The sequence below is a fragment of the Argentina silus genome (genome assembly GCF_951799395.1).
Source record: "Argentina silus genome assembly, chromosome: 15".
Taxonomy (NCBI): domain Eukaryota; kingdom Metazoa; phylum Chordata; class Actinopteri; order Argentiniformes; family Argentinidae; genus Argentina; species Argentina silus.
The window spans coordinates 9,557,825-9,581,615 of record NC_139669.1 but is presented as its reverse complement, the minus strand read 5'-3'; the positions used below and the strand labels follow the sequence as shown (position 1 = coordinate 9,581,615).

At 42.1% G+C, this 23,791-nt stretch overlaps 3 protein-coding genes across 3 annotated transcripts; 2 read left to right on the top strand and 1 right to left on the bottom strand.

The window, feature by feature from the left end:
• Window positions 1–1,670: 1,670 nt before the first annotated feature.
• On the bottom strand, window positions 1,671–10,423 carry nek12 (NIMA-related kinase 12; the record flags this gene model as incomplete). Its single annotated transcript, XM_083685581.1, has 4 exons — window positions 1,671–1,799; window positions 2,354–2,506; window positions 2,798–2,852; window positions 9,627–10,423. 4 exons carry the CDS (start codon window positions 10,421–10,423, stop codon window positions 1,671–1,673), a joined length of 1,134 nt encoding a protein of 377 aa, XP_083541707.1.
• Window positions 10,424–12,556: 2,133 nt separating this feature from the next.
• On the top strand, window positions 12,557–14,609 carry pin4 (protein (peptidylprolyl cis/trans isomerase) NIMA-interacting, 4 (parvulin)). Its single transcript, XM_083686883.1, has 4 exons — window positions 12,557–12,699; window positions 12,927–12,997; window positions 13,458–13,577; window positions 14,198–14,609. Exons 1-4 carry the CDS (start codon window positions 12,663–12,665, stop codon window positions 14,354–14,356), a joined length of 387 nt encoding a protein of 128 aa, XP_083543009.1. The 5' UTR covers window positions 12,557–12,662; the 3' UTR covers window positions 14,357–14,609.
• A 394-nt stretch (window positions 14,610–15,003) lies between these two features.
• On the top strand, window positions 15,004–23,789 carry acsl4a (acyl-CoA synthetase long chain family member 4a). The gene is made up of 15 exons (XM_083685711.1): window positions 15,004–15,078; window positions 17,051–17,658; window positions 17,762–17,939; window positions 18,060–18,169; window positions 18,341–18,479; window positions 18,727–18,877; window positions 19,190–19,313; window positions 19,591–19,662; window positions 20,395–20,534; window positions 20,810–20,982; window positions 21,148–21,222; window positions 21,410–21,598; window positions 21,713–21,827; window positions 21,982–22,139; window positions 22,343–23,789. Exons 2-15 carry the CDS (start codon window positions 17,308–17,310, stop codon window positions 22,498–22,500), a joined length of 2,133 nt encoding a protein of 710 aa, XP_083541837.1. The 5' UTR covers window positions 15,004–15,078; window positions 17,051–17,307; the 3' UTR covers window positions 22,501–23,789.
• Window positions 23,790–23,791: the final 2 nt, after the last annotated feature.

The following is a 23,791-nucleotide window of genomic DNA, read 5'->3' as shown; positions in this document are numbered from 1 at the left end:
GTCACCCTCTATGTCGCCCTCTCATGTGTGTGTGTGTGTGTGTGTGTGTGTGTGTGTGCGTGCGTGCATGCGTGCGTGCGTGTGTGTGTGTCACCCTCTATGTCACCCTCTCCTGTGTGTGTGCGTGTGTGTGTGTGTGTGTGTGTGTGTGTGTGTGTGTGTGTGTGTGTGTGTGTGTGTGTGCGTGCGTGCGTGCGTGTGTGTCACCCTCTATGTCACCCTCTCCTGTGTGTGTGCGTGTGTGTGTGTGTGTGTGTGTGTGTGTGTGTGTGTGTGTGTGTGTGTGCGTGCGTGCGTGTGTGTCACCCTCTATGTCACCCTCTCCTGTGTGTGCGTGTGTGCGTGTGTGTGTGTGTGTGTGTGTGTGTGTGTGTGTGTGTGTGTCTGTGTCTGTGTCTGTGTCTGTGCGTCACCCTCTATGTCACCCTCTCCTGTGTGTGCGTGTGTGTGTGTGCGTGTGTGTGTGTGTGTGTGTGTGTGTGTGTGTGTCTGTGTCTGTGTCTGTGTCTGTGTCTGTGCGTCACCCTCTATGTCACCCTCTCCTGTGTGTGCGTGTGTGTGTGTGCGTGTGTGTGTGTGTGTGTGTGTGTGTGTGTGTGTGTGTGTGTGTGTGTGTGAACCCTCACCCCTCTCCAGATGGGTAGAATAAATAAAAGAACCAGCTTTGCGTTGCAGAGAGCTTTCTCCATACTCTCAGAGAGGATGCTGGGTTATGTAATTATGAATTAATTCATTTTTGATACATTATAAATCTGCTTTGTACATCTGGGTCAATATACACTGCATATGTGGAGGTGGTGAACTTTGTTGTGTACAGTGAAGCTATCATGTCTCATCTCACTGTCTTGTAAAACTAACTTCTAGCTTCACCTTCTCTCTCTACGCAGGTCAGAATATAGAAATCTATTAACATTTGATCATCTTCATAAAGGTTTGATCAGTGTCAGATCCAGTAACATCTTGGAACGATGTTCTAGAATATTCATTGATGTGAGGAGAAACATTTCTCCTTTGTGGCTATGATGACCTCCAGTATGAAGTTGCCTTATTCTCTCTGCTCTCCATTCAAAAAGAGATTCTGATCCCAAGGGACTTTAGAAAGGGAACCTGGTTAAAGGCATGTTAAATAAACTAACATCTAGGACCTATTATGTGTAAGTGTATCTGAACTCTCCTGTTGTATGTGCAGCACTATGTATAATCCTCTACTGACAAATGAAAACAAGCCATTTGTGCAGTCATCTCTTGTTTGTTATAACTCATGAGGCATGGCGTTTTGAGAATTATAATTTTACTGTAAAATATTTCTGAATAGAAAAACAACTTGCACATCATTGATGTCAATTTCTTTACAATGCACATGCATTGATTTGTTGAACAACATCCACAATAGAATGTTCATCCCGGAGATTATAAATAAATAATTAAATAAGCAGATAAATAATCATCAATAAATAAATAATAATCTTATCATACATTCATGTATCCTGTCTGTCATTTCATCTTCAGTCGATAGTAAACTTATTTTAGAACAATGATGCTTGATGAGAAAATAGCACATGATAAAATCCAGATGCTTTGAGAAGGCCACCAACAATAGACATTCAAGAGAACATTTCAACTTAGTCATTTAAAATAAATTAGGCACAACTACAATACAAGACAAGTTGTCATTTTTCTTTCTTGGATCTGTTCAGCTTCTCGATGAATCTGATGTAAGAATTGATGGCCACGTGGGTGTCTTCGGGTTTTCGCCATTTGTACTTTTTCATCCACTGTTCTTGACAGCCACTGTTCTCCTTTAAAAGACAAAAACAAAGATGGCGCAATAAGCATGTAGGCCTACAATTAGCTAGTAGTCACAGAGTGTTATCTTAATATATTTGCTCTTCTTTTGTTCTTTAATTTCCCTTATTAACAACACAGACAGTGGTTAAGTGTGAGTTTGATAGTTTGATCCCTATTTCATTACATACATCATGTTGAACCTTGAATACCCTGTGTGGAAGGGTTAGGGTTAGGGTTAGGGTTAGAGAGTACTGTTGGTCAGGAGAGGCTGGTGTAATAGTAATGCATGGAATGGAATTAAGAATGGTATCAAACACGTGTGTTTGATACCATTCCTCACTCTGTTCCATACATTACAATGAGCCCATCCTCGATTTCTACCTCCACCAGCCTCCCCTGCTGCAGGTCATACTGCATATTGAAACCAGGAGGATTGTGAGGCAGCATTGAGCTGAGAGAGAACAAATGTGATCCGTGCCTGAACCAGAACTGAGAGCTACCGTACTGTCTGTCAAAAAGATTTCACTAAACATTGTATACAAGACAAATCTGTTCAGTTTCTTACCACTGTTGTATTTAGTAGACTGGTGTTATTCCTCAGTTTGTTGAGAAGAGTTTCGCTAGGCTTGTGTCCGTTGTGTAGGCTTGTGTCCGACTTTGGCTCAACCTGGTTCAGTATGCGCTTCAGCGCTTTGGCAAAGACCCCCTTACAGTTGGACTGCAATAAACACATGAGGAAACTTGATTAGACTACATTTCGCCACAACGTTGAGTAGCTGATACAGTACACTGCCTAGACCACACTGAAAATAATGGCGATTGAAGGATGGATTACTTACTGCATTAGCAAGCATCTTGCTTCCAGGTATATCTATTTGCGCTGGCTATGGAATGGAGAAAGAACAACAGTTATTTCATTGTGTAAGGTCAAGACCTTAACATTCAAGCAAATAAACATCTGAATTATTGAATAGAACATTCTTCTCTATCTGCATTGAAAGTATATGACCACTTCGTGCTCCCTGAGAGCACCCATGAGGAAAGGATGGCCTCTCATCTTCAACCTCCTCACAAGCAGAACAGATCAAGTGTTACAATCAGAGAGTTGTACTTACAAAGGTGAAGTTTTGTGGAGTAAGTTTTTTCAGGTCGTTAATGATCTCACGGTTTAAGTTAGCCTGGCAGAGATACAACATGGTGATAAAGACAACCACAGACTTCATCATTTTGCACTTCTCTCTCTCTGTCTTTCTGTTTCTCAGCCTGTTGAGTGTGAAATGATTATGATCAGATCATCTGCATTCATGCTTTTATGAGTAAACTAACAGGAAGTTGTTTTGAAGGCGTTGAACCCATGATGTCACGATACCGGAGGAATCAGGGAAAATACATCAGTTTTCACAGGGCATTCCAATCCATACTAATCAAAATGTTTTAAGTATGTGTTTAAAATATCTAGTGATGATGATGATAGTCGCTGATGATTTGATTTTTGACCAAGAGGATGTTCACCTCTGCATAAACAAAGTGCTGACCTTTCAGACTCATGGAAGCAATTTAGTTTTTTTGCACTTTAGAAACAAGACAAGAAAAGAAAAATAAGGTGAATATGTGAGAAAATACAACACTATAGTCCAGGATGAGGCTTGAACATTTACATTGGGCCTTATCCTTAAAAAACTAAAATGACAGAATACAGGGCAATTCAACTCCTATTTCAAACCATTCCAAAATCCAACCCGCATTCTATGAGATCTCTTTTTGAGATGGACTTAATGAAATGTATGTTGTTCTATGACTTAGTCCTTCAGAGATTATTTCCGACTGGTTCACATGAAGAAGCTGTTACAGAGGAGACTCCAGTGTGAGAGATAAAACTTGCTCAATATAAAGAGATGTACTAAGTACCGTAGACCTGGTCAGTGAACCCCAATGCCTCAATGGAGGATGATGAAACAATACTGTTTATTTGCATATATGTGTATATATATGTATATATATATATGTATATATATATATACTGTTTGCATATATAACTGTATATATATATTGCATATATATACTGTTTATATGCATCTCTTGCATGTTTGCATGCTGATGTGCTGATGCACATAAAATTATTTTAGACTGCTTCCAACCACTTCACAGATAAAAACAGTACCTGTCCGAGACACTTTCCAGTGTGAGGCTGTGGCATTTTTCAACTTCCTCTCCTGTACCTGTAGGAGAATGATGCTGTCAGAATTTCTGTGCTCTCCATATCAGGGTTGTCATCTCACTGCTGACGTTGTCTGAGGTCGGGGACCGCTCTTGTGGGTTTGAAGTTACTCTTAGGCTCTAATGTGTACCATTACTTCATTAGCCTACAGAGTTTGAAGAATAAAAATACTGACCAAGCTACTGACAATTTCAGGAAGTTTCAAACCAATGAGCACATATACCACGGGTCTTCTAAAGAGGATGTCCGCTGGCTGAAGATGACATAGTGTATGATATATATTAGTGTTTAAGTGATGATGCCAACTGTAGGGGAGTCCCCATGAGACAGAAACGAGAGTCACCTTGCCAATGGTACTGGTATATTTATGTTGCAGTTCAAAGAAGTATTGAAGGTCATATAGATCATATATGCATATGAAGATGAGGTTGTGAGGGTTTCCCGAGTGGTGGTGTTTTTGTTTGTATTAGGGGTATTTTATCTGAACCTAGAGAGGACTCTCACCCTTTTTGCACCCTTTATCTAGGCATGGTGAATCAACTTTGAACTCTTTCCTTCATATTTGTGGAACTACAGTGCAGTAATTCTACAGAAATGTAAAGATTTCAGTTTCACAATATATTGCTATGTTCTGGACATAATTTCATGATTATGGCCAGAAAATGTATGCAGCAACCGATATCATCAATGGCAGCATAACAGTGTAACTACTGTGGACTTGGTACACATTTTAGCTACAGTTTGTTACATATTGTATATTTGCGGCTTGGAAATGCAAATAAACATGTAAAGTGATGTTGCTCATTTATGAGGTATATCAAAGATATACTCCTATGGAAGTATAAGCGTTACCAGAATATGTATTGCTCAAAGCACAGATCATAGGAAGTACAATGTCAGCCTATGTCAGTCTGAAGCGTATTTGATGACTATAAAATATCTTAGTAAGTTTCCTTAATTGTTTATAGAGCCAGTATTTGTCAAGACAAGAGAAAAAAATTATTTATTTACTGGGCTTAGAAACGCAAGATGAAATGCAATGAAATACAAGATTGTGTGGAGTCTCAGAACCATTGTGTTAAGAGGTGAGCAAAAGATTTTGTAGCTTTCTCCTGCCAGCAGGAGTTTGGGCGTATTTGAATTGTGCTCTGTTCCCAACATGTGATTGCCTGAGAGGAAGCGTTGGATGTGACTACAGTTGGATGTGAATCCAGTTGGTCTGGAAATATATATATATATCATTCTTAAACTGTTCTCTAAACTGCTCTCATGGGCAATTATTGTCAACGTTTTTGTCTCATATTTTATAAGACAATGATATCAAACATGCGATACGTAATTACAACATTAATTATTGTATTACAACATTGTAATTACACATACTGTACAGGCTGAGGACAAGTAAAATGACAGAGAATACACACTATCAAGAATAAATTCACAAGTATGTTGGCATTTCTATTGTGTTAAGAAATGATCAAGAGTCAATAACTTTGTGCGTGCGTGCGCGCGTGCGTGCGTGCGTGCGTGCGTGCGTGTATGTGTACATAAGTGTGCCCATGTCACATGTCTCTCTATGAGAGTTTAGTGTCACAGGCCCACCATCTTTGGGAAGTGTGGTGGTTTTATTGGCTACTGGCATCTCACAATGCATAGCCAGAAATCCATGTGAACTCTTTGGCTCCATGGGGGTGCTAATTGCATTTTGGGATTATGATAGGATAATGCCAAATGGTAGTCTTTCTTGGCACCAACTGGAACCGTCAGTGTCCTCATCACTGGGATGTTACAATATATGGCATTAACATAAGATAAGCACCCCGCCCTTCCTACACATACAATGAGATAACTGAATGATCCTAAACAATAATTCTATAGCAAGGGTCAGTCAAGGGTTAGTCAAAATCCAAATTCCAATGCATATACAGATTTCAGTGTGTAACTACACCCAAACTGCACACCAGATATGTAAAAACTATTAAACAATGTTTACTTGCACTGTATTTACCCAGTATGCCTACTTAGCTATTATATAAGTACCATGTAGGTATATCGGTTTTAAGGCACTAGAGGGGTTTGGTTTCCCTGACACAGATTAAGCCTAGTCCTGAACTTTATAACATTTTCACAAAAAAATCTCAATTGAAGATGTAGGATTACTCTTAATCTGTGTCTGGGAAACCAGCCCTTAGTGTTAAATAGGACAAAATAGATCCGGGATTTGAACCCACTGCTGAAAAGCATCTATCAAAATTAATTGACTGAAAAGTAAGTGGTTAAAACTGGATAACCCAAACCCTAACCCTTGCAGGGAGATGGAACAAGACAACTGCTTGTGGGTGAGGGAGAGAACATAGGAATGAATTGACTTATTACTTCCCATGTGTTACCTTTGTCTTGACACCATCAGTGTGCACTACACAGGAAACAGATGAGTGTAAAGTACAAAGGGGTAAGAGCAGTGGAATGGGGAAAAATAGTTCGGAAAGTCATGATTTGTGTGTGTGTGTGTGTGTGTGTGTGTGTGTGTGTGTGTGTGTGTGTGTGTGTGTGTGTGTGTGTGTGTGTGTGTGTGTGTGTGTGTGTGTACAGACACATATTTCGTGTTCGTAACGAAAGATTGTGTGATGATATGAATCAGCCCCAGTTTTCCGGTTACACAGCTTCTATTCTTCAACTTCTTGATCAAGTGAGAATATCTATCACATACAGTGCCTTCATTTTTGCATTTTAGCTCATTTTAAGAGTGTCATAGCAAAGGGTCTGAATACTTATGCACATGAGGCATTTCTGTATTTCAATTTTAATAAATTTACTGAAATTTCTAAAAACATGTTTTCGCTTTGTCATTCTGGGGTATTGTGTGTGCATTGATGGCAAATTCTTTTAATTTAATCCATTTTAAATTGAGTCTATAACACAACAAAATAAAATAGAATGTGGGAGACTCTAAAAGTGAAGGGGTCTGAATACTTTCCGAAGGCACTGCAAGTCAGTCCGTGGGATTTCAGCTCATAGGCAAGAAATATCTATTTATAACCAAGTACAGTACTGTACTGCTAGGGTGCACTGCATCATTCGTTAACTTTATGGAACACTATTAAAGGTTGAGAGATAATTAATCTTTTCATGTTTAGAATGTGGGAGACTCCAAATGCTACCTTCAAAGACTGTCACCTCACCAAAATTTCCAACTTGTTTTCCACATTGCCACAGTACCATGAATCAGCAAGCAGACACTGACAATGACAAGCTGCGCTAGAGTAATGACCTATACATACTGAAGATTTCAATCAGACCAATCCTCCATCCAACTGAACAGTGATTTAGATTCAGAAGCATCTGTGCATGGCCTTGAGAATAGAATAAAACAACATAGAATAGAGTAAAGTACTTTATTTCTTATTTAGAGAGAGAGAGGGAATTTGTCTTGCACATTTCAAATGATCTGGCACTAAGTACATATTTTACCACAGTGTAAGAGGGGCCTCTTCCTGTTGTGTGGTAATGTTCTTTTATTCCTGTCCATTAGAAAGTAGTGTTTCAGTGTAAGTGCAACATGTAAACTAAATGTTAGAAAGCTGACAGGTCACCACATAGATGTGGAATATGCTTATGTTTGAACTCATCTCCATATTATGCAGATGTGTGATCTAGATCTGACTATGATTCAAAATAGAGAAAAAAAATCTAAAAAAGTACGAACAGGAAATTACAGGTTGACTTATTGCAAACGCGAGAGATAACAATCTCATACTTGCACCAAAATAGCTGCAACAGAGAGATGTGGGACAGGCCCACTAAAAGGCCCACTCTTCACTTTTTATAAGAATAGATACATAGAGATGTTTTATGTAAAATGTAGTGCTTGTACAGTAACAGCAACCTATAAGCCCATGGATGCAGTTGTAGTTGTAGAAATCACTTTCATCATCACCTTGCTGACGTTCCAGAAACACTCCACAGTTTAATACCTGCCAAAAGGAAGTCAGAGTGGTGCTGACTTGACTTCATGGTTTATCTGAGGGTATCCCCCCTGCCAGATATGATCTTTCTCTTATCTTTGAACATCCAAGCAGTAGTGGAAATGGGGAACCCATAAGAACTTGTTTTTGGTGTTAAAACACTTCCAACTCCAATTCAATTAACCTCTGAAGCCACCAGGTTTCCCCTAGTGAATTAATTCAATTTTCATCACTGCCTACAAATATAACATCACATCTCAGTTTTGACATGCACTGGCTTTACCTACAACAGTATGTCCACACTCAAACCTGTTCAAATTGAAACCCTCATAGTACTACCTGCTGTTCAAATAGTTAAGAACCATAATGACTAATATTTCTACAATATAAGTTGGTGGTATATCAAAAGGTAAAGTGATGGGGATCAAATGTCCAGGTTTGGGGCTTTACTCCCAGATTTGCTTTATGCTGCTCTCTGCTCTGCTTGCTCTATGCTGCCTCTTGGTCAACAGTAAATATGAGATGGCAGGTTTCCAGGCGGTCTGGTCCTAATGTGTGTGCAAAGTGTGGTTGCAGGTCTTCTGAGCAGAGGCCGTTCTCCAATTGTCCACTGATCTCCTTGTGGAGGGAGGGTCCAATGTCCTCTGAAAAAAGAAAAGAAAAACACACACACACACACACAGTCAACAGTCGATGCAATGAATCTATTCATTTTCTACCAACTGACAACTTTTCCCCACTATGGATGATGTGCTCACCCATGATGCATCTCTCTTGCAGGACCTTCAGTGTGACGGACAATCCTCCCGCATCCCTCAGCTGAAACTCTCCTCTAATATGTCATCACCACTCCTTGTCAGCTCCAGGGCAGAGCGGGCACTTTGGACTACACTCATCACATCCTCCTTTTCCTCCTCTCCTCCTCCGCTTCAAAGTCATCAGGATACTCACCATGGCCCATCCCTTCAAGGCTCACTGCAAACAAAGGGTCGAAGACAGACATCAGATCACAAATCTGATGATAGCAATATTGAACATCTGTGATAAAGCACACGTGATAACCAGGCCTGGAACTGGAGGGCTTCCTCCAGAGTGTGCAGGCTTTTATTCCAGATCTCTGCTAACACATTTGATTCAGCTAATTGACAAAACATTAATTGATTGAATCAGGTGTGTCAGCATTAGCATAGAACAAACACATGCACACCCAGTAGCTCTCCAGACCCAGAGTTGGTGATCCACTGGAATATAATAAAAATAACTTATTCAGGAAGCATTTTCATGGTTTCATGGTTGTTATTTCTTTCTCTGCGTTACCATTGGATTCCATAGACACATCCTCCATAATAGAGTTCAAAGGAGTGGAGTGTTCCTCTGTAGAGGACCAGCTCTGGTCATCATCAAAGTCCTCAGAGTAGTCAGACTGGCCCCCAACACTGACCACATCATCTTCTCCAGTGTCACTGGGGCAGGCATTAATACTGTCCTCCCTCTCCTTCTCTGTGTGAGAGAGTGTGGGAGGAACTCCCCTCCCCTCTGTGCTCTTGTCCCAGCTCTCATCTCCAGGTGTGCTCACAGAAACTAAGTCTCCTCTGGAAAGGTATATGGATTTGGAATCAAGGTTTAACATTGTCATCTCCCTGTGCTTAACAAACTCTCTGAGATGTTCTTGCACATAGTGAACGCCCAGTATGGCAGCACCAGTGGGTCTGTTCTCAGGGACGGGGCAGAGCATTCCCTGAATCAGAGAGGGGATGTTGTCTGAATACAAGTTGGGCACAGGGCTGTATTCTCCGTTCATGATCTTGTAGAACAAACTCAGGAGGTTTGTGGCAGAGAATGGTGGTTGAAGAGAGCAGATTTCATACAATAAACAACCCAGAGCCCAGATATCAGACTTGGAGCTGTATGGGACGTCCTGACAAAGCTCAGGACTGAGGTAGCTGGGCGTACCCACACACGTACGAGCCATGTCCACTGTGTTGCTCATTATTTTAGATATCCCAAAGTCCCCCACCTTCACCACGCCTTTCTTTGTTAAAAGCACATTTGAGGTCTTGATATCCCGGTGAAGGATTTTTGCTGCATGTATGTATTTAACTGCCATGGTGACCTGTACAAACCACTCCATTATAATCTGTTCTGTGAAATACTCCCCAGTTTTTCTCTCTTTGACTTTGTCATCCAATGTCCCACCATCACAGTAGTCCATGATTATGTAGATAAATCCATCATCTGAGAAAGCTTCACTGCATGTTATAATGTGGGGGTGCTTCAGTCTCCTTATGATTTCAACCTCTTTTAAGATTGCCTCTTTGGTCTTGGTTTTCCTGGAGTTATCTGCTTGTATTCTTTTCACTGCACACAGGTTCTTGGATTCTACATGCCTCATCAGGAATACATCTGCTGCTCCTCCTCTGCCCAGACGGAGAATGTTCTCGTACATTTCCATGTCATTAAGTAGTACAGTATATCAATTATATCAGTATATTAAGTATATCAGTATATCAATTTAAACTAAACCAAGAGCATGCATACTATGTGAAGAATTGTCATCGTGATCTGTGTTTAGTTTCATTTCCATAGTAACAGTCTGGCTCAACCCCTAGGTGAATAACAGGACTTTCTATTGGTCAAAATGCTAGGTGGAGACACTAACTTAAAAAAAAACAGAAACAAAGAACTCCTCTACTTGGTTGAAGCAAGTACCGATAGGTTATTTACCAGAGTTGCCAACTTTCACGCTTTTGGCGTGTGACACACGCTTTCACCTTCAGCCTCACGCTCTCCAAACAATTCTCACGCCAAAACACTGCGGCAGCAACAGAGATGAACAGGCGAACGTGTTATGGTCAAAGTATTTCTGGTATAGTAATGAGTGATTCCATGGAGCTGCATCTTAAATTACTCTCTGATTGGTGCGCGATGCTTATCTCTTCACAGCTGGGCGTTCAAGCAAGGCAGCCACACTCCAACTAACCTGGCATGAACCAAGCTGAGTGACTAAGACAGCTATCAATCATGGATTGATTAATTAATTAACGAACCATATTATATATGGTATGTAATATTTGTTTTGAATAAATGCTCTGTAAATTAGAGTAAGTTTAAGCAAGCATAAGCTATGTACAGCTAGCTTGCTTACGTTAGCTGTCTAACGTTAAGTGCACGGCAAAGAGAAATGCTAAACAATGGCAAAAAAAATCGATGCAACTAGTTAGCTAGCTACTATATGTTTTCAAGAACGATTTATCAAGTCTGTTATTCCAGATGAGTTTATTGAGGTATTTTAAGAAGGCGAAAGAGAGAGAAGGAGACAAGGGAGCAGCATTAGCAACCCGTACAGAGGAAGACAGGGGCGGCAGGTAGCCTGGAGGTTAGAGAGGCTGGCCAGAAATCGGAAGGTTGCTGTTTCGATCCCCGCTCCAGGAGAGAGCCGGATGTGAGCTGACTGGAGGGTTACTGGCATCATATCCAGGTGCCTACCACTGCCGTTGTGCCCTTGAGCAAGGCACTTAACCCCTAACTGCTCCAGGGGCGCCGGAATATGGCTGACCCTGTGCCCAGAGCTCTGTTCTCCCTTGGGGGTGTGCACGTGTGTTGTCTGGAGGGGGATGTGTGCAAAAAAAAATACATTCCAACAATTGATGAGAATTGATTGCATGGCCAATAAACAGTCTTTGTCTTTGTCTTAAAAAGGTACAGAGGCAGCAGGAATGGAACATCGTCAGAGGACAGAATGAGATGTGAAAAATGGAGATGATGAGACACAAGTGCAATCTCAGAAATTAAGTTTTGTTCAATAGCTAATTAAAATATATCTCTTCCCCATCGACTGTAGAGAGAGTGTGAGTCACATATTCCATCAAAAAAAAGGAAGAATGCAGGGGCAGCCTCATGGCTCCTAATTTAACTCACAGTGGACCAAGGAATGGCCTTTCATTACGCCTGGGACTACACCTTTTCACTTTTGGTGTGCAACCTGCCGGCATGAGTTAGAATGTAGACACCAGGGCAGAGCCGATGTGATTTGCCACATCAACAGGGAATCACACTTAAAAGAAACAAAAAATGGTTGACACCTCATCTAAAATGGTAATTTCACAATGCAAAGCACTGAGATGGCTCAACTGGAGACTCAGGTGATTACTATACAAGTTGGTTAAGTGCAGTGGTGTTATGGTTATTTAGTGGGGGTTAATATGCAATGATTGAGTTTACATAAACAAAACTTTGCCTAACCTGTTGTTAAATTAATACATTGATTTTGTACATTAAAATAACATAAATTACCTAACTGCAGCACACTCACCTACACCCTAGGTGAATAACAGGACTTTCTATTGGTCAAAATGCTAGGTGGAGACACTAACTTCAAAAATTTGAAACAAAGAACTCCTCTACTTGGTTGAAGTAAGTAACGATACGTTATTTACCTTATTGAAACCAATTAACAAACATCTTCAATTACATACTCTTATACAATTGTGTTTTGATAGAATTTGAATCATGGTATGAAATCAAATAGGGCTTGTTCAACAACATCTAAACTGAACTGCAATTGCGCAGGATAGTTATTCGTCTGCGCAGTTTACCGCACGTATGACAACACAGCAGCACTACTAAACTCACAGTACACTTGCTAGCTAGCCACGGTCCCCTAGCTCGCTGTCAGTGAAAACTTGCCAAAAATGCCACCCAAAGGGAAAGGTGGCAAGGGTGGTAAAGGTTGGTGTAAGAATAAAATGTTCAAACTTCATTGAGAGATATGCTAACTAGAGCATTCGGTATCAGTGAATGAATGATTTTAGCTATGCTAGCTAGCATAACTCTCACCCTGCTACACAACACTTGTCAACAGACTGCAGTTACTAGCTAGCTACACTGCTACATTGCCCACTTAATTTGGTACCAAAGGATATGTCATCGTCATCATGTCGAATGTTATCATTCAGGTGCAACTGCCTCGGGAAGTGGGGACACAGACAAGAAAGACAAGACTCCAAAAGGAGGGACTGCTGTTAAGGTAGATAATAGCTAACTAGCTATTCCTGGCCATGCCACATGCTAGCTACACACTGTCCATGATGTTCCGGATGACTTGAGCCATAGTCAAGCATAGCTATAATTTTACCTAATAAAGTTTTAAATAATGCATGATAGTCATCCAACCCCACCTTCATATTGTTATTTGTTCGGCATATACATTCTTATCTATTCTCGCATCTAACTGGCAGATAATGATGAGCTGGCTGCTGTTAGATAATATTTTTACTATCACTTCTTCACTCCCCCACATCGATTCTAAAGCATTGCTTTGGTAGACTATATGTGAGGGAAGTGAACAACTTCACACCACCACTAAGTCTGTAGTTGGCCTACCATGATCCTGCTCCAAACGTGATACACATAACTGGTTGGCATAACCAAAACTCAATGTCTTTCTAATTGTATGCTTATGTTTTGTGTTGACTACTTTCCCCCAGGTTCGACATATCCTTTGTGAAAAACATGGCAAATGCATGGAGGCAATGGAAAAGTTAAAGGCTGGGGTTCGTTTCAGTGAGGTGGCATCGCAGTACAGTGAAGACAAAGCCCGACAAGGAGTAAGACACTATTTAATCACTTGCTTAATCCTTCCTTACTCCCTCACAGGATTTTGCTAACTAGCATTACATGTTGTGCACAATCACATACTCAAGTGTTGCTGAAAATCTAAACACAGCTGATGGTGAATGAGATGCTGCTTATGGCTGCTGTCAGTAATTGATTAGTAAAAAAGAGTTTTTTTTTGTGAGTTCCCAGTTGTTGTGAACGCACCATTAATAGTGCTTTTCCTTGTATTGGGGGAAATCCACCTCATCCACTACCAATACCTAAAAACATCCACTAGGTGGCACAACATTCCTTATAGTCACATGAAATTCTATTAAAGCACAAAATGTTCTTCTTACTAGCGGTAACCCAAATCTTATTTAATTTGCACATATAGCCTACAGTGTTTTTCAATGTCTGTCTTGTGTGTTTTTCATTTTATCCTTAGTTGGTTCTTATTTCTGGTCATAAACATTGTTTTTTTGTCCTATCCATACCATCCCAGTGTTATTATATCCTGTTTTCTACACACCTTGCATATCTTCAAACCCAATTTTCAATTGTGTACATGTGTGTTCTTCCTTCACGAGAGATCTGTGTGTGACATTGTTTGTTGTCCTGGCTACGACAGGGTGATCTGGGCTGGATGACACGGGGGTCGATGGTTGGACCCTTCCAGGACGCAGCCTTCGCCTTGCCTACCAGCACCATGGACAAACCTGTGTATACAGATCCTCCCGTCAAGACCAAGCATGGCTACCACATCATCCTAGTGGAGGGCAAGAAATGACCCAGGAAACAATCCCCCCACACATACTTCACTCTGACATTGGGACCCAGGTTTCTTTTGTGGACGCTTTTCAGATGAATCAGATAATTTACTTTTTGCAGTTTTTCCTCATTAATTGCATCAGTGTTTGAGGAGAGATTTTGGTGGCTTTGATATTTACAACAATTGTTAAGAATTTGCGTACTATAGTACATAAAACAAAGTGATGAAATGTGTTATTGTTAATATACAATAAATGCAACATCTAAACAATTATCAGTGTGTTTATTCCTATTGAGTTGTTTCAGTGTTGCAGAAATTGACTTTCACATCAAAGTTTCTAGCCCACTGTCACTACAAGATGCATGATGCACCAATGTATCAAACACCCTGGTATGACACTTTTCATCCATATGTCAAAATAGTAACATAGTTTATATCAGATAGTCTGTTACAGAAATATGCTTACATAAAAACTGATGACACCTCACATACAAAATGGGAGACACAACATGGAACAACAACCACAGTATAACAGAACACAAATAAACAAGGACCAAGGATTCTTGACAAGAACCAGGAAGTGACATATACGCTTTGGCAGCCCATTGGCTCAGAAATATGGAATCAGATGACGCAGTGTTTCCGGGTTCCCTTTGAGTGGTCGCGATCACCGAAGGTAACTTTCGGTCATTTCCCTTGGCATGAGGGAGACATCGACTGATCAGGCTTGGCAGCTGAAGGTAAGATTGTAACAAGCTTGCCAGATAAGACGGCTATCACTTGCTTGCTGGGCACAGTAATCGTATTACCATCGTTATCCGTATGTAGATAATTAGAGTTAATTTTTAGGGGCAATATTACATCCGTCTCCAATCATCAATTTAGCCGGTGCTCAAAAGATCGATGAAATGTCACTGTCATTCTGGCTTGAATATGTCACGTTGTTGTATGGCTTGTATACCTCCACGCCAACAGTTTGGCATAGGTCGATAGATGCTGGATTCGTGCCCAGGAGACAGCGTCCCGAGCCTGTACCTATGACTGTGTTGTGTGTAGCATTTTTTAATTATGTGAAGATAGATAAATATATACTTTATTGATGCCCGAGGGGGAATTAAGGCGTTACAGCAGCTCACATCACAAACAACAATAAAATAAAGTGACAATAGAATAAGAAAAAATATATATATTGACAGTGTGTTTCTTTAAAAAGAAATACTACAGAAATACATATACTACAGAATGTCTACACTTTCGTTTTGTTAGCTATGTTTCTTACTACAGTTTATGAAGATGTTGGTTTGATTGCTTTTTAAGCGTCGTCAGTGGGGCCCTCCTTCAATAAGTTGATTGCATCTGCTGACGTACTGAACTGGAAGTGTTCACTGTCAGTGTTATACTCTTGCATCATGAATTGATGATGAGTGCTGCTGATGCATCATGCATCATTTTCATAGCAGCACAGGCCATGAACACAGACAATACTGTTGTTCAGCCCATCCATACTGTTGTTGTTGTAAGATATAAGAAAAGCTGCACTGTATACATGTAGATAACACTGATTGTGGATATAGATTACTGACAAAGTTCATTTAGTCTGTCTGTCTATCTCATTGGGTGTAACTCAAGCAAAGGCTTTTCTAGGCTTCGATGTCTAAGCTTATTATGAGTAATGGGATCAATATTATCCATCCAGGTTTCAGCCTTCTGGTCCCCCCTGGTTCTATGTATAGCAGAGGAGAGGCTGAGAGTGTCCTGAAGTGTCCTGTAGCCTGGCCTGTCAGTGGGGTGAGCAGGGAGACTGATGTTATTGGTTGCCTGTGGCTCAATCCTCTCCAGTCCAATGCGCTGTTGCCATTGGTTAGTGGGTTCTCTGGTCACTGGTGGATGGGTCTCAACAATACCCATCTATGGTGACCATTACAGCTCCTCTCTTTTATTATCAATGATGGGTGACACTACTGGATTGGTTTCCATCAGGGGAGGCTGGTGGAAGTAGAAATCGGAGGACATGAGCCGATCCATCGTTTTCTACCAACAGCAGGCTCCCCTGGTTTCCACCACATGGTTTCCACCTGTCCTACCCTTCTCTACCAGGCCATTGAGCCTTTGTACACAGACCACAGGATTGGAACAGGTAAAGGTGGGTGTGTTCCCAGGATGAGGGAGGTGACAGATGAGTCAGCCTTAGGAGGAGTGAATGCAGAATTCAATTGCCTTTACTGCCTGCTGTCTTTCATCACACATTCGTCCCGAGTTGGCCACCTTTAAGAGAGAGGTCTGTGTGTGTCTGTGTGTGTGTGTCTGCATTTCTGACTAATTAAATACTGTTGCTTGTAATATTAAAATGGTCATAGGATCAGGCTAAATCAAGATTTGGTATGAATGTAGGGCCTAACATTAGAGGAAGGGTGAAATTGATTCCTCTCTGGTTCCTCTAGTTCTTTGATTCCTCTCCGGTGACCGACTGCTGATGTGGCTGTAAACAACCATGTGGTTTAAACAGTTATTTTTTGGACGTTAGCTAGCTAGTTACTCGAAACCCTGCAACTTCCTCTTTAATGCTGCGGCATGCAACACTGACAGGGCAGGCTCTACCCTTGGGAGCAGAGGTCTAGTCAAAACAGCAGAGAGGACTAAGACAAATGTATTTAGCCTTTTCCCTGCTTAAATTCTCACACATAGAAAACATGTTTTTGTTGTTCCAACTAGGTGGTCTAATCTGTCTGGATCAAGCCAAGAGGAGCCATCGTCAACCCAACAACAGTCCTCGCTATTTCCGGATTCTTGGCATCCTCAGAATTGAGGGCTCCTCTCCTATTGTATCAAGTTATACCCCTCCCCCCCACACCACAGAGAGCCTCCCTTCCTAGGCTAACGTTCCCAAAGGACCAGACCCTCCTAGTCTGACCCCTCTTACCTGACCCCCTCCCCTCCCTCCCTCCCCCCCTCAATCTCTGGTGGCCACTATGGGTCTCCAGAGGGACTTTCACTCCCTCCTTTTGCTGCCTTTACACTTGCTGGTGTGGCTGTACTCCTTCCTCTCCTTTCTGCCCTGGTACTTCTTCACTGGAGCAGGGAAGAGGAAAGCTCTTGCCCAGAGGGTCAAGGGCCGGTCCACCTCGGGCCGGACAGAAGGACCCTTCCGCTCCACGGACCGGTTCCACTCCCTGGCCACAGAGGATATCCCTGGGAAAGACACGCTGGATAAGCTGTTTGAACACGCGGTGCAGTGCTTTGGACAGGCAGACTGTCTGGGGACACGAGACTTGCTGAGTGAGGAGAACGAACCCCAACCCAGTGGAAAGGTCTTCAAAAAGGTATGTGTCATAAGTCTAAGCCTCTCAGAAGGGTCTTGTCAAAAGGAATGTAGTACTTGGATAATACGGGTTAGATGCAGCCAGTGACCCTTCTCTCTCCTAGCTGATTCTGGGGGAGTATCGTTGGCTGTCCTATCAGGAGGTTGACTCTGTCGTCAGTTGTCTGGGCAGCGGGCTGGCAGCGTTGGGTCAGCAGCCCAAAAGCACCGTGGCCATCTTCTGTGAGACCAGAGCTGAGTGGATGATCACTGCACAGGCCTGCTTCAGACGCAACTTCCCATGTGAGTGGCAATGGCAGAGGATGGATGGGCTGAACTTGTGTAGATATCCGTTTTATCATATGTGTACGTAAGTGTTTATTATACAAAAGTCATACATTGATGTTTGGCCCACCTTTACAGTGGTGACATTCTATGCCACATTGGGAGAGGAGGCAGTGGCATACGGACTGAATGAGACCGGAGTCACCCATCTCATCACAAGCGTGGAACTGCTGGAGACCAGACTGAAGGTGAGTTCTGACCTAGAACTTAGAATTGAGAACCTCCCTATAGATTACACCTGGCCACCCCCCTACAGACATAATTACACACCTGTCTGTTGACATTGTGAGATATGATGATGTCATTAGGTGAGGTGTTACCATGTTCTGGTCCCAGCCCTGTCCTCCCTCTGTCCCCAGAGCGTGCTCCCCCAGATCCCCAAGCTGAAGCATGTGATCTACGTGGACAAGAGGAGAGTCCATATGGAGGGATACCCACCAGGCTTGACCATCCACAGCATGGAGGCTGTACAGGAGCTGGGGGCACAGCCTGACAATCGTGAGTCACACACCTCAATGCTGCAATCAATGAACTTTCCCAGAGCAGACATATAATATAGGACAGCAGCTCTGAAAAATTCCAAAACACTCCATACTAATCTTACTATCAACACCAGGAAGAAAAAACAGAGCTTTGTACTTTTTCATGATTCAAGTGATAATCCTCTTCCCAAGCTAAAGCTTCTCACAGCTTTGGAGGGCGAGAGGACTGTGAAGTGTTTAGCCAATGGCTGTCTCTCTTCCAGTGAGCAGGGCAGTGGTGAAGCCCCTGCCTTCGGACCTGGCAGTAGTGATGTACACCAGTGGTTCTACGGGCCGGCCCAAAGGAGTCATGATCGTACACAGCAACCTGATTGCTGGCATGACGGGCCAGTGTGAGCGAATCCCCGGACTGGGGTGAGTATTAGTGAGGGCAAGTGTGTCTGTCTGCCCAGAGGCAAGTCCACAACCCTCAACACCATCTAACTCCCTGATCACTAGCTATAGGCAACCCTCAACACTATGTGCTACTTGAAATTAGGTTTGCCTTGTCATGTGTTTGTGTGTATATACTGTGTTATGTCTTGTGACATTATGCTTTGATGAAAGAGCTTGCTCCGAAATGCATCATAAAATAAATCTCTTTGAAGGTTGCCGTCCAGAACCTCTTTTCTTTTATATACCCCTCAACACTATCTCATCTACCCCCCCTCCCCTGTCTTCTCCCAGGCCTAAGGACACGTACGTAGCGTACCTGCCTCTGGCCCATGTGCTGGAGATGACGGCAGAGATCTCGTGTGTGACGTACGGCTGTCGGATCGGCTACTCCTCTCCCCAGACCCTCTCAGACCAGGTAATATGATATGATAAGTCCTAGGCTGATTTTATGACCATAAACACGTTTGATAACACGTTTTAGTGAAGCAGCCTTTTCTCTGACTTCTGAAAGACTCATGTGTACTGTACATGCAGTCTGGTATTTCATACATTTAACCGTGATTGATTATGTTTTTCTAAACATATGACAGAGTAGAATGGATCCAGTATTGACGGCTCACTCTTTCATTTTAATTTGTGTTCCTGTCTGGTGTTGATGTTCTCTTCTCTGTTCCTCCTCTGTTTCCCACCAGTCCACAAAGATAAAGAGAGGCAGTAGAGGAGACAGCTCTGTGCTCAGACCAACCCTGATGGCAGCAGTACCGGTACCTTTCTCTCAATCTCTACCTGCCTCTCTCCCCAACCCTCTCTCTCTGTTCCTCTTTGTTGTTTGTCCTCAGTTACTTGAAAAACAGAGAAGCTACTATTATACTATGATTGTGCTCTTCTGTCTTGCAACTAAACTATTCTGTAACAATACTCTATAACTATGTATAACTCAGCACCCAAAACCCTCCTCCCTCATTCATACATACATACATACATACATACATACATACATACAGTACCAGTCAAAAGTTTGGTCACACCTTGCCAAGAGTGTGCAAAGCTGTCATCAAAGCAAAAGGTGTCTACTCTGAAGAATCTGAAATATAAAACATATTCTGGTTTGTTTAACACTTTTTTGTTTACTACATAATTCCAAATGTGTTCCATGATAGTTTTGATCTCTTCAATATTAATCTACAATGTAGGAAATAATAAAAATAAAGAAAAACCATTGAATGAGAAGGTGTGTCCAAACCTTTGACTAGTACTGTACACACATACATACTGTACACACACACACACACACACACGCACACACACAATAACTATGTATAACTCAGCACCCTAAACCCCCCTCCCTTATACATACACACACACACACACACACACACACACACACACACACACACACACACACACACTTCCCGCACACCTATCCCCATTCTCAGATGGTCTTGCTTGTAGCAGATAATAGCTCCTTAATTGTTTGCTTGTTTGCTTTGAACCAGGAAATCATGGATCGCATTCACAAGAATGTGATGAGCAAAGTGCAGGAGATGAGCTACGTTCAGAGGACGCTGTTCAAACTGGGCTACAACTATAAACTGGAGCAAATAAAGAGGGGCTATGATGCACCGCTCTGCAATGCGTAAGAACACATTCCCTTAAAACTGCTTTCAGGTCAGGATGTTCTAACTCAAACAGCAGCACTATGACACTATTGCACTATAACGTGGCACTGTATGTATCAGGGGAGGCTGGTGGAGGTAGAAATCCGAGGACGGGCTCATTGTAATGCATATAACAGAATGAGGAATGGTATCAAACGCAAGTGTTTGATACCATTCTAGTGTCCATGCTAATAATGAGGTGTGTTGTTAACACGCTGCAGTGTTTTGAGGGTTCTTTTATGTGTCTGTCCAGGCTGTTGTTCCATAAGGTGCGGAGGCTGCTGGGAGGACGAGTGAGGATGATGCTGTCAGGAGGGGCGCCTCTCTCCTCTGCCACTCAGCGATTCATGAACGTGTGTTTCTGCTGTCCTGTGGGTCAGGGCTACGGACTCACCGAGACCTGCGGAGCTGGCACCATCACCGAGGGTAAGGGGGAGAGATGGAGGGATGCAGTGAGGGTGGAGGACAGAGGGAGGGAAGGAAGGACGGAGTGAGTGAGGGAGGGAGGGATGGAGAGGACAGGGAGAAAGGAGAATGTTTGCTCTTTATCCACCTTCATGTCTAAGGGTTGTGTTTCTGTTGTCTGTACAGTGGTAGATTACAGCACGGGTCGAGTGGGAGCTCCTCTCATCTGCTGTGAGATCAAACTTAGGGACTGGCTGGAGGGTACGGCACATTAACATCTACACCTCACATGGAATTCACATGGAATAATAACATGTCGAAATGTTAATAAGACAATGTTACCACTCGCTAGAAAACATAATATATTTTCTTATAGCTGCCAAGTTGCTTGAATGTTAGAGGAAAGACATTGCTTTAAGGTTTACCTGTGTCATGTTAATGTTTTCAGGTGGCTACACAAACCAGGACATGCCCAACCCACGAGGGGAGGTCCTGATTGGTGGTCCTAATGTAACCATGGGTTACTATAGAAACGAGAGTAAGGATCATGACTTCTTTGTGGATGAAAGAGGACAGCGCTGGTTCTGTACTGGAGATGTAGGAGAGATCCACCCAGATGGCTGTCTGCAGATAGTGGGTATGTAATGCTGCACTGTGTGCGTCATTGAGCATATGTATTTTACTTATGAATTACACAGTATGACCTTTTGTTTCATTGCTCTTCGTGTCTGTGTGTCTGTGTGTCTCTCAGACCGTAAGAAGGATCTGGTCAAACTGCAGGCTGGGGAATACGTGTCTCTGGGTAAAGTAGAATCTGCGCTGAAGAACTGCTCTCTTATCGACAACATCTGTGCATATGCAAACAGGTGAGTCTGAGCCCCTAGACACTGATCTCAGATGGGGTTTATGCTTTTCCACCTTATGGCTAAGGTCAGGGTTTAGAGAGAATAAACTGATCCTGGATCTCTGCCTATGGACAGCTATTAAGTAGAGCCTCTATTTCCCATCTCTCGTCTGCAGTGAGCAGAACTACGTGATCAGCTTTGTGGTTCCCAACCAGAAGAGGTTAACGGAGCTGGCCAAACAGAGGGGTGTGGAAGGAACATGGGAGGTGATCTGTACCCACTCTGTTATGGAGAGAGAGGTCCTGAAGGAGATCAGGGAGGTTGCCAATTCCAGTAAGAGCCTCTGATTACAGATTATGTTTATTTATTTTCATTAATGTCTTTATCTGCTTTGGGAGAGACATTTGACATAGTTCCAGATTCGGATTAGTGAGGTCACTGGATTACAGCACAAACAACATACTATGATGATAATAGCACAAACAGCCCTAACTCTCCCCCCCTACTTACCTCCCTCCCTTCCTTCCTTCCTTCAGTTAAACTCCAGCGGTTTGAGATCCCTATGAAGGTCCACCTGAGTCCTGAGCCGTGGACCCCAGAGACCGGCCTTGTTACTGACGCCTTCAAGCTGAAGAGAAAAGAGATAAAGAACCACTATCTCACCCACATAGAGAGAATGTATGGGGGAAAGTAGAGACTCCACCTAAAGCCAAAGTCGCCATCATTCCACTTATTTGGTGTATATATAAAGAATATTACAATTAGTCATTTCTGTGTGCTAATTATGTATGTATTCGAAATGCACATTCAAACACGCAGCTACAGTTGTATAGAGATGAACAGTGCTGCTCTTCATTGTCGTCCATAGAAAAAGACACTTGGCTGTTTGTATTTATTTGTAGATGTGAATTTAGTTATTGAGAAACAAAGCTTGAAACATGCTGTGTGTAAAGAACTGACTTTCAACAACAACTAAGGAAACATTTGTGGAACCACATAACAATGCTTAACTGCCACCACTTTAACCTCTTTTTAACTGTTTTGTAACAGTGGTAATTAGAATATCAAAGTATCCTCTCTTTGTTCTGTAAACATATTGTTTCTGGTTGAAGGATATGTAGTGACTGTGGGTGAAATGTGAGGACTGTGTTAGTTGAAGAACTCTGCTGCCCTTCAGTGGTATTCCAAAAGTACTGATGTTACTGCTGTGCCTTCTACTGCCCTCATTCTGCAGTGTCTATAAAGAAGCCTGTAGCATCCACCCACTAGGCAGATGATAACTCATTTCAACTCATTTTTAGATGCCAATAGAACAAAGTGGACCTTGAGACTTGAAAACAGGCGTCACAGGTTGTCTAGTACGGTTTTTCTTTGATTTCCCCAAATTATTATTTTTTCCCTAACCAGCCATGATGTTGCTTTGTTGTACGCATGTTATTGATGATTTGACTGTCAAACCAAATGTCAACATCTAGATGACTCAGGAAATGTAGAATAGCAGTTATTTATTACAATGTATGAAATTGGCAAGGAGTATTTGTATGGCGTACCTGCACTATTACCAGTAGACTTGTATCCTCCGGTGTGCACCTTGACTTATTCCAGACAATGCATGTCCAAACAACCCACAACAATACTCTAAGCATACTCTCCTAAATAGGCAATAACAAGGTTTATGTCCTACTGTAACACAGTGCATATTTTACCTCAATTAGAACCGTAAGTCAATGTGGAATTTGATCTCCAAGAAGGTTAACTGTACCCAATTGTGTTACTTTTATACCTATTTGTAGGTGATTTCCATGCCAAACAGTAAAAAGTAAATGTTCATGAAGTTAATGGACAGTAAGATATAAATATAAATTAACATTTTGAGTCCAGTGCATTTGCTTTTCTGAGTACTTTCTGTGATGCTGTTATTTATTTCATAATCTTTCACATGCTTTGTGAGAAATTGTAGTGAATAAATGTTATTTTGTACTCAC

Excerpts from the sequence above, each read along its gene's own strand:
- pin4 (XM_083686883.1), top strand. The coding sequence starts at position 12,663 with ATGCCACCCAAAGGGAAAGGTGGCAAGGGTGGTAAAG. Across the intron at positions 12,998-13,457 it reads AAGGAGGGACTGCTGTTAAG|GTTCGACATATCCTTTGTGA; the intron begins GTAGATAATAGC and ends ACTTTCCCCCAG. Across the intron at positions 13,578-14,197 it reads AAGACAAAGCCCGACAAGGA|GGTGATCTGGGCTGGATGAC; the intron begins GTAAGACACTAT and ends TGGCTACGACAG.
- acsl4a (XM_083685711.1), top strand. The coding sequence starts at position 17,308 with ATGGGTCTCCAGAGGGACTTTCACTCCCTCCTTTTGCTGCCTTTACAC. Across the intron at positions 18,480-18,726 it reads GGGGGCACAGCCTGACAATC|TGAGCAGGGCAGTGGTGAAG; the intron begins GTGAGTCACACA and ends TCTCTCTTCCAG. Across the intron at positions 22,140-22,342 it reads CAGGGAGGTTGCCAATTCCA|TTAAACTCCAGCGGTTTGAG; the intron begins GTAAGAGCCTCT and ends TCCTTCCTTCAG.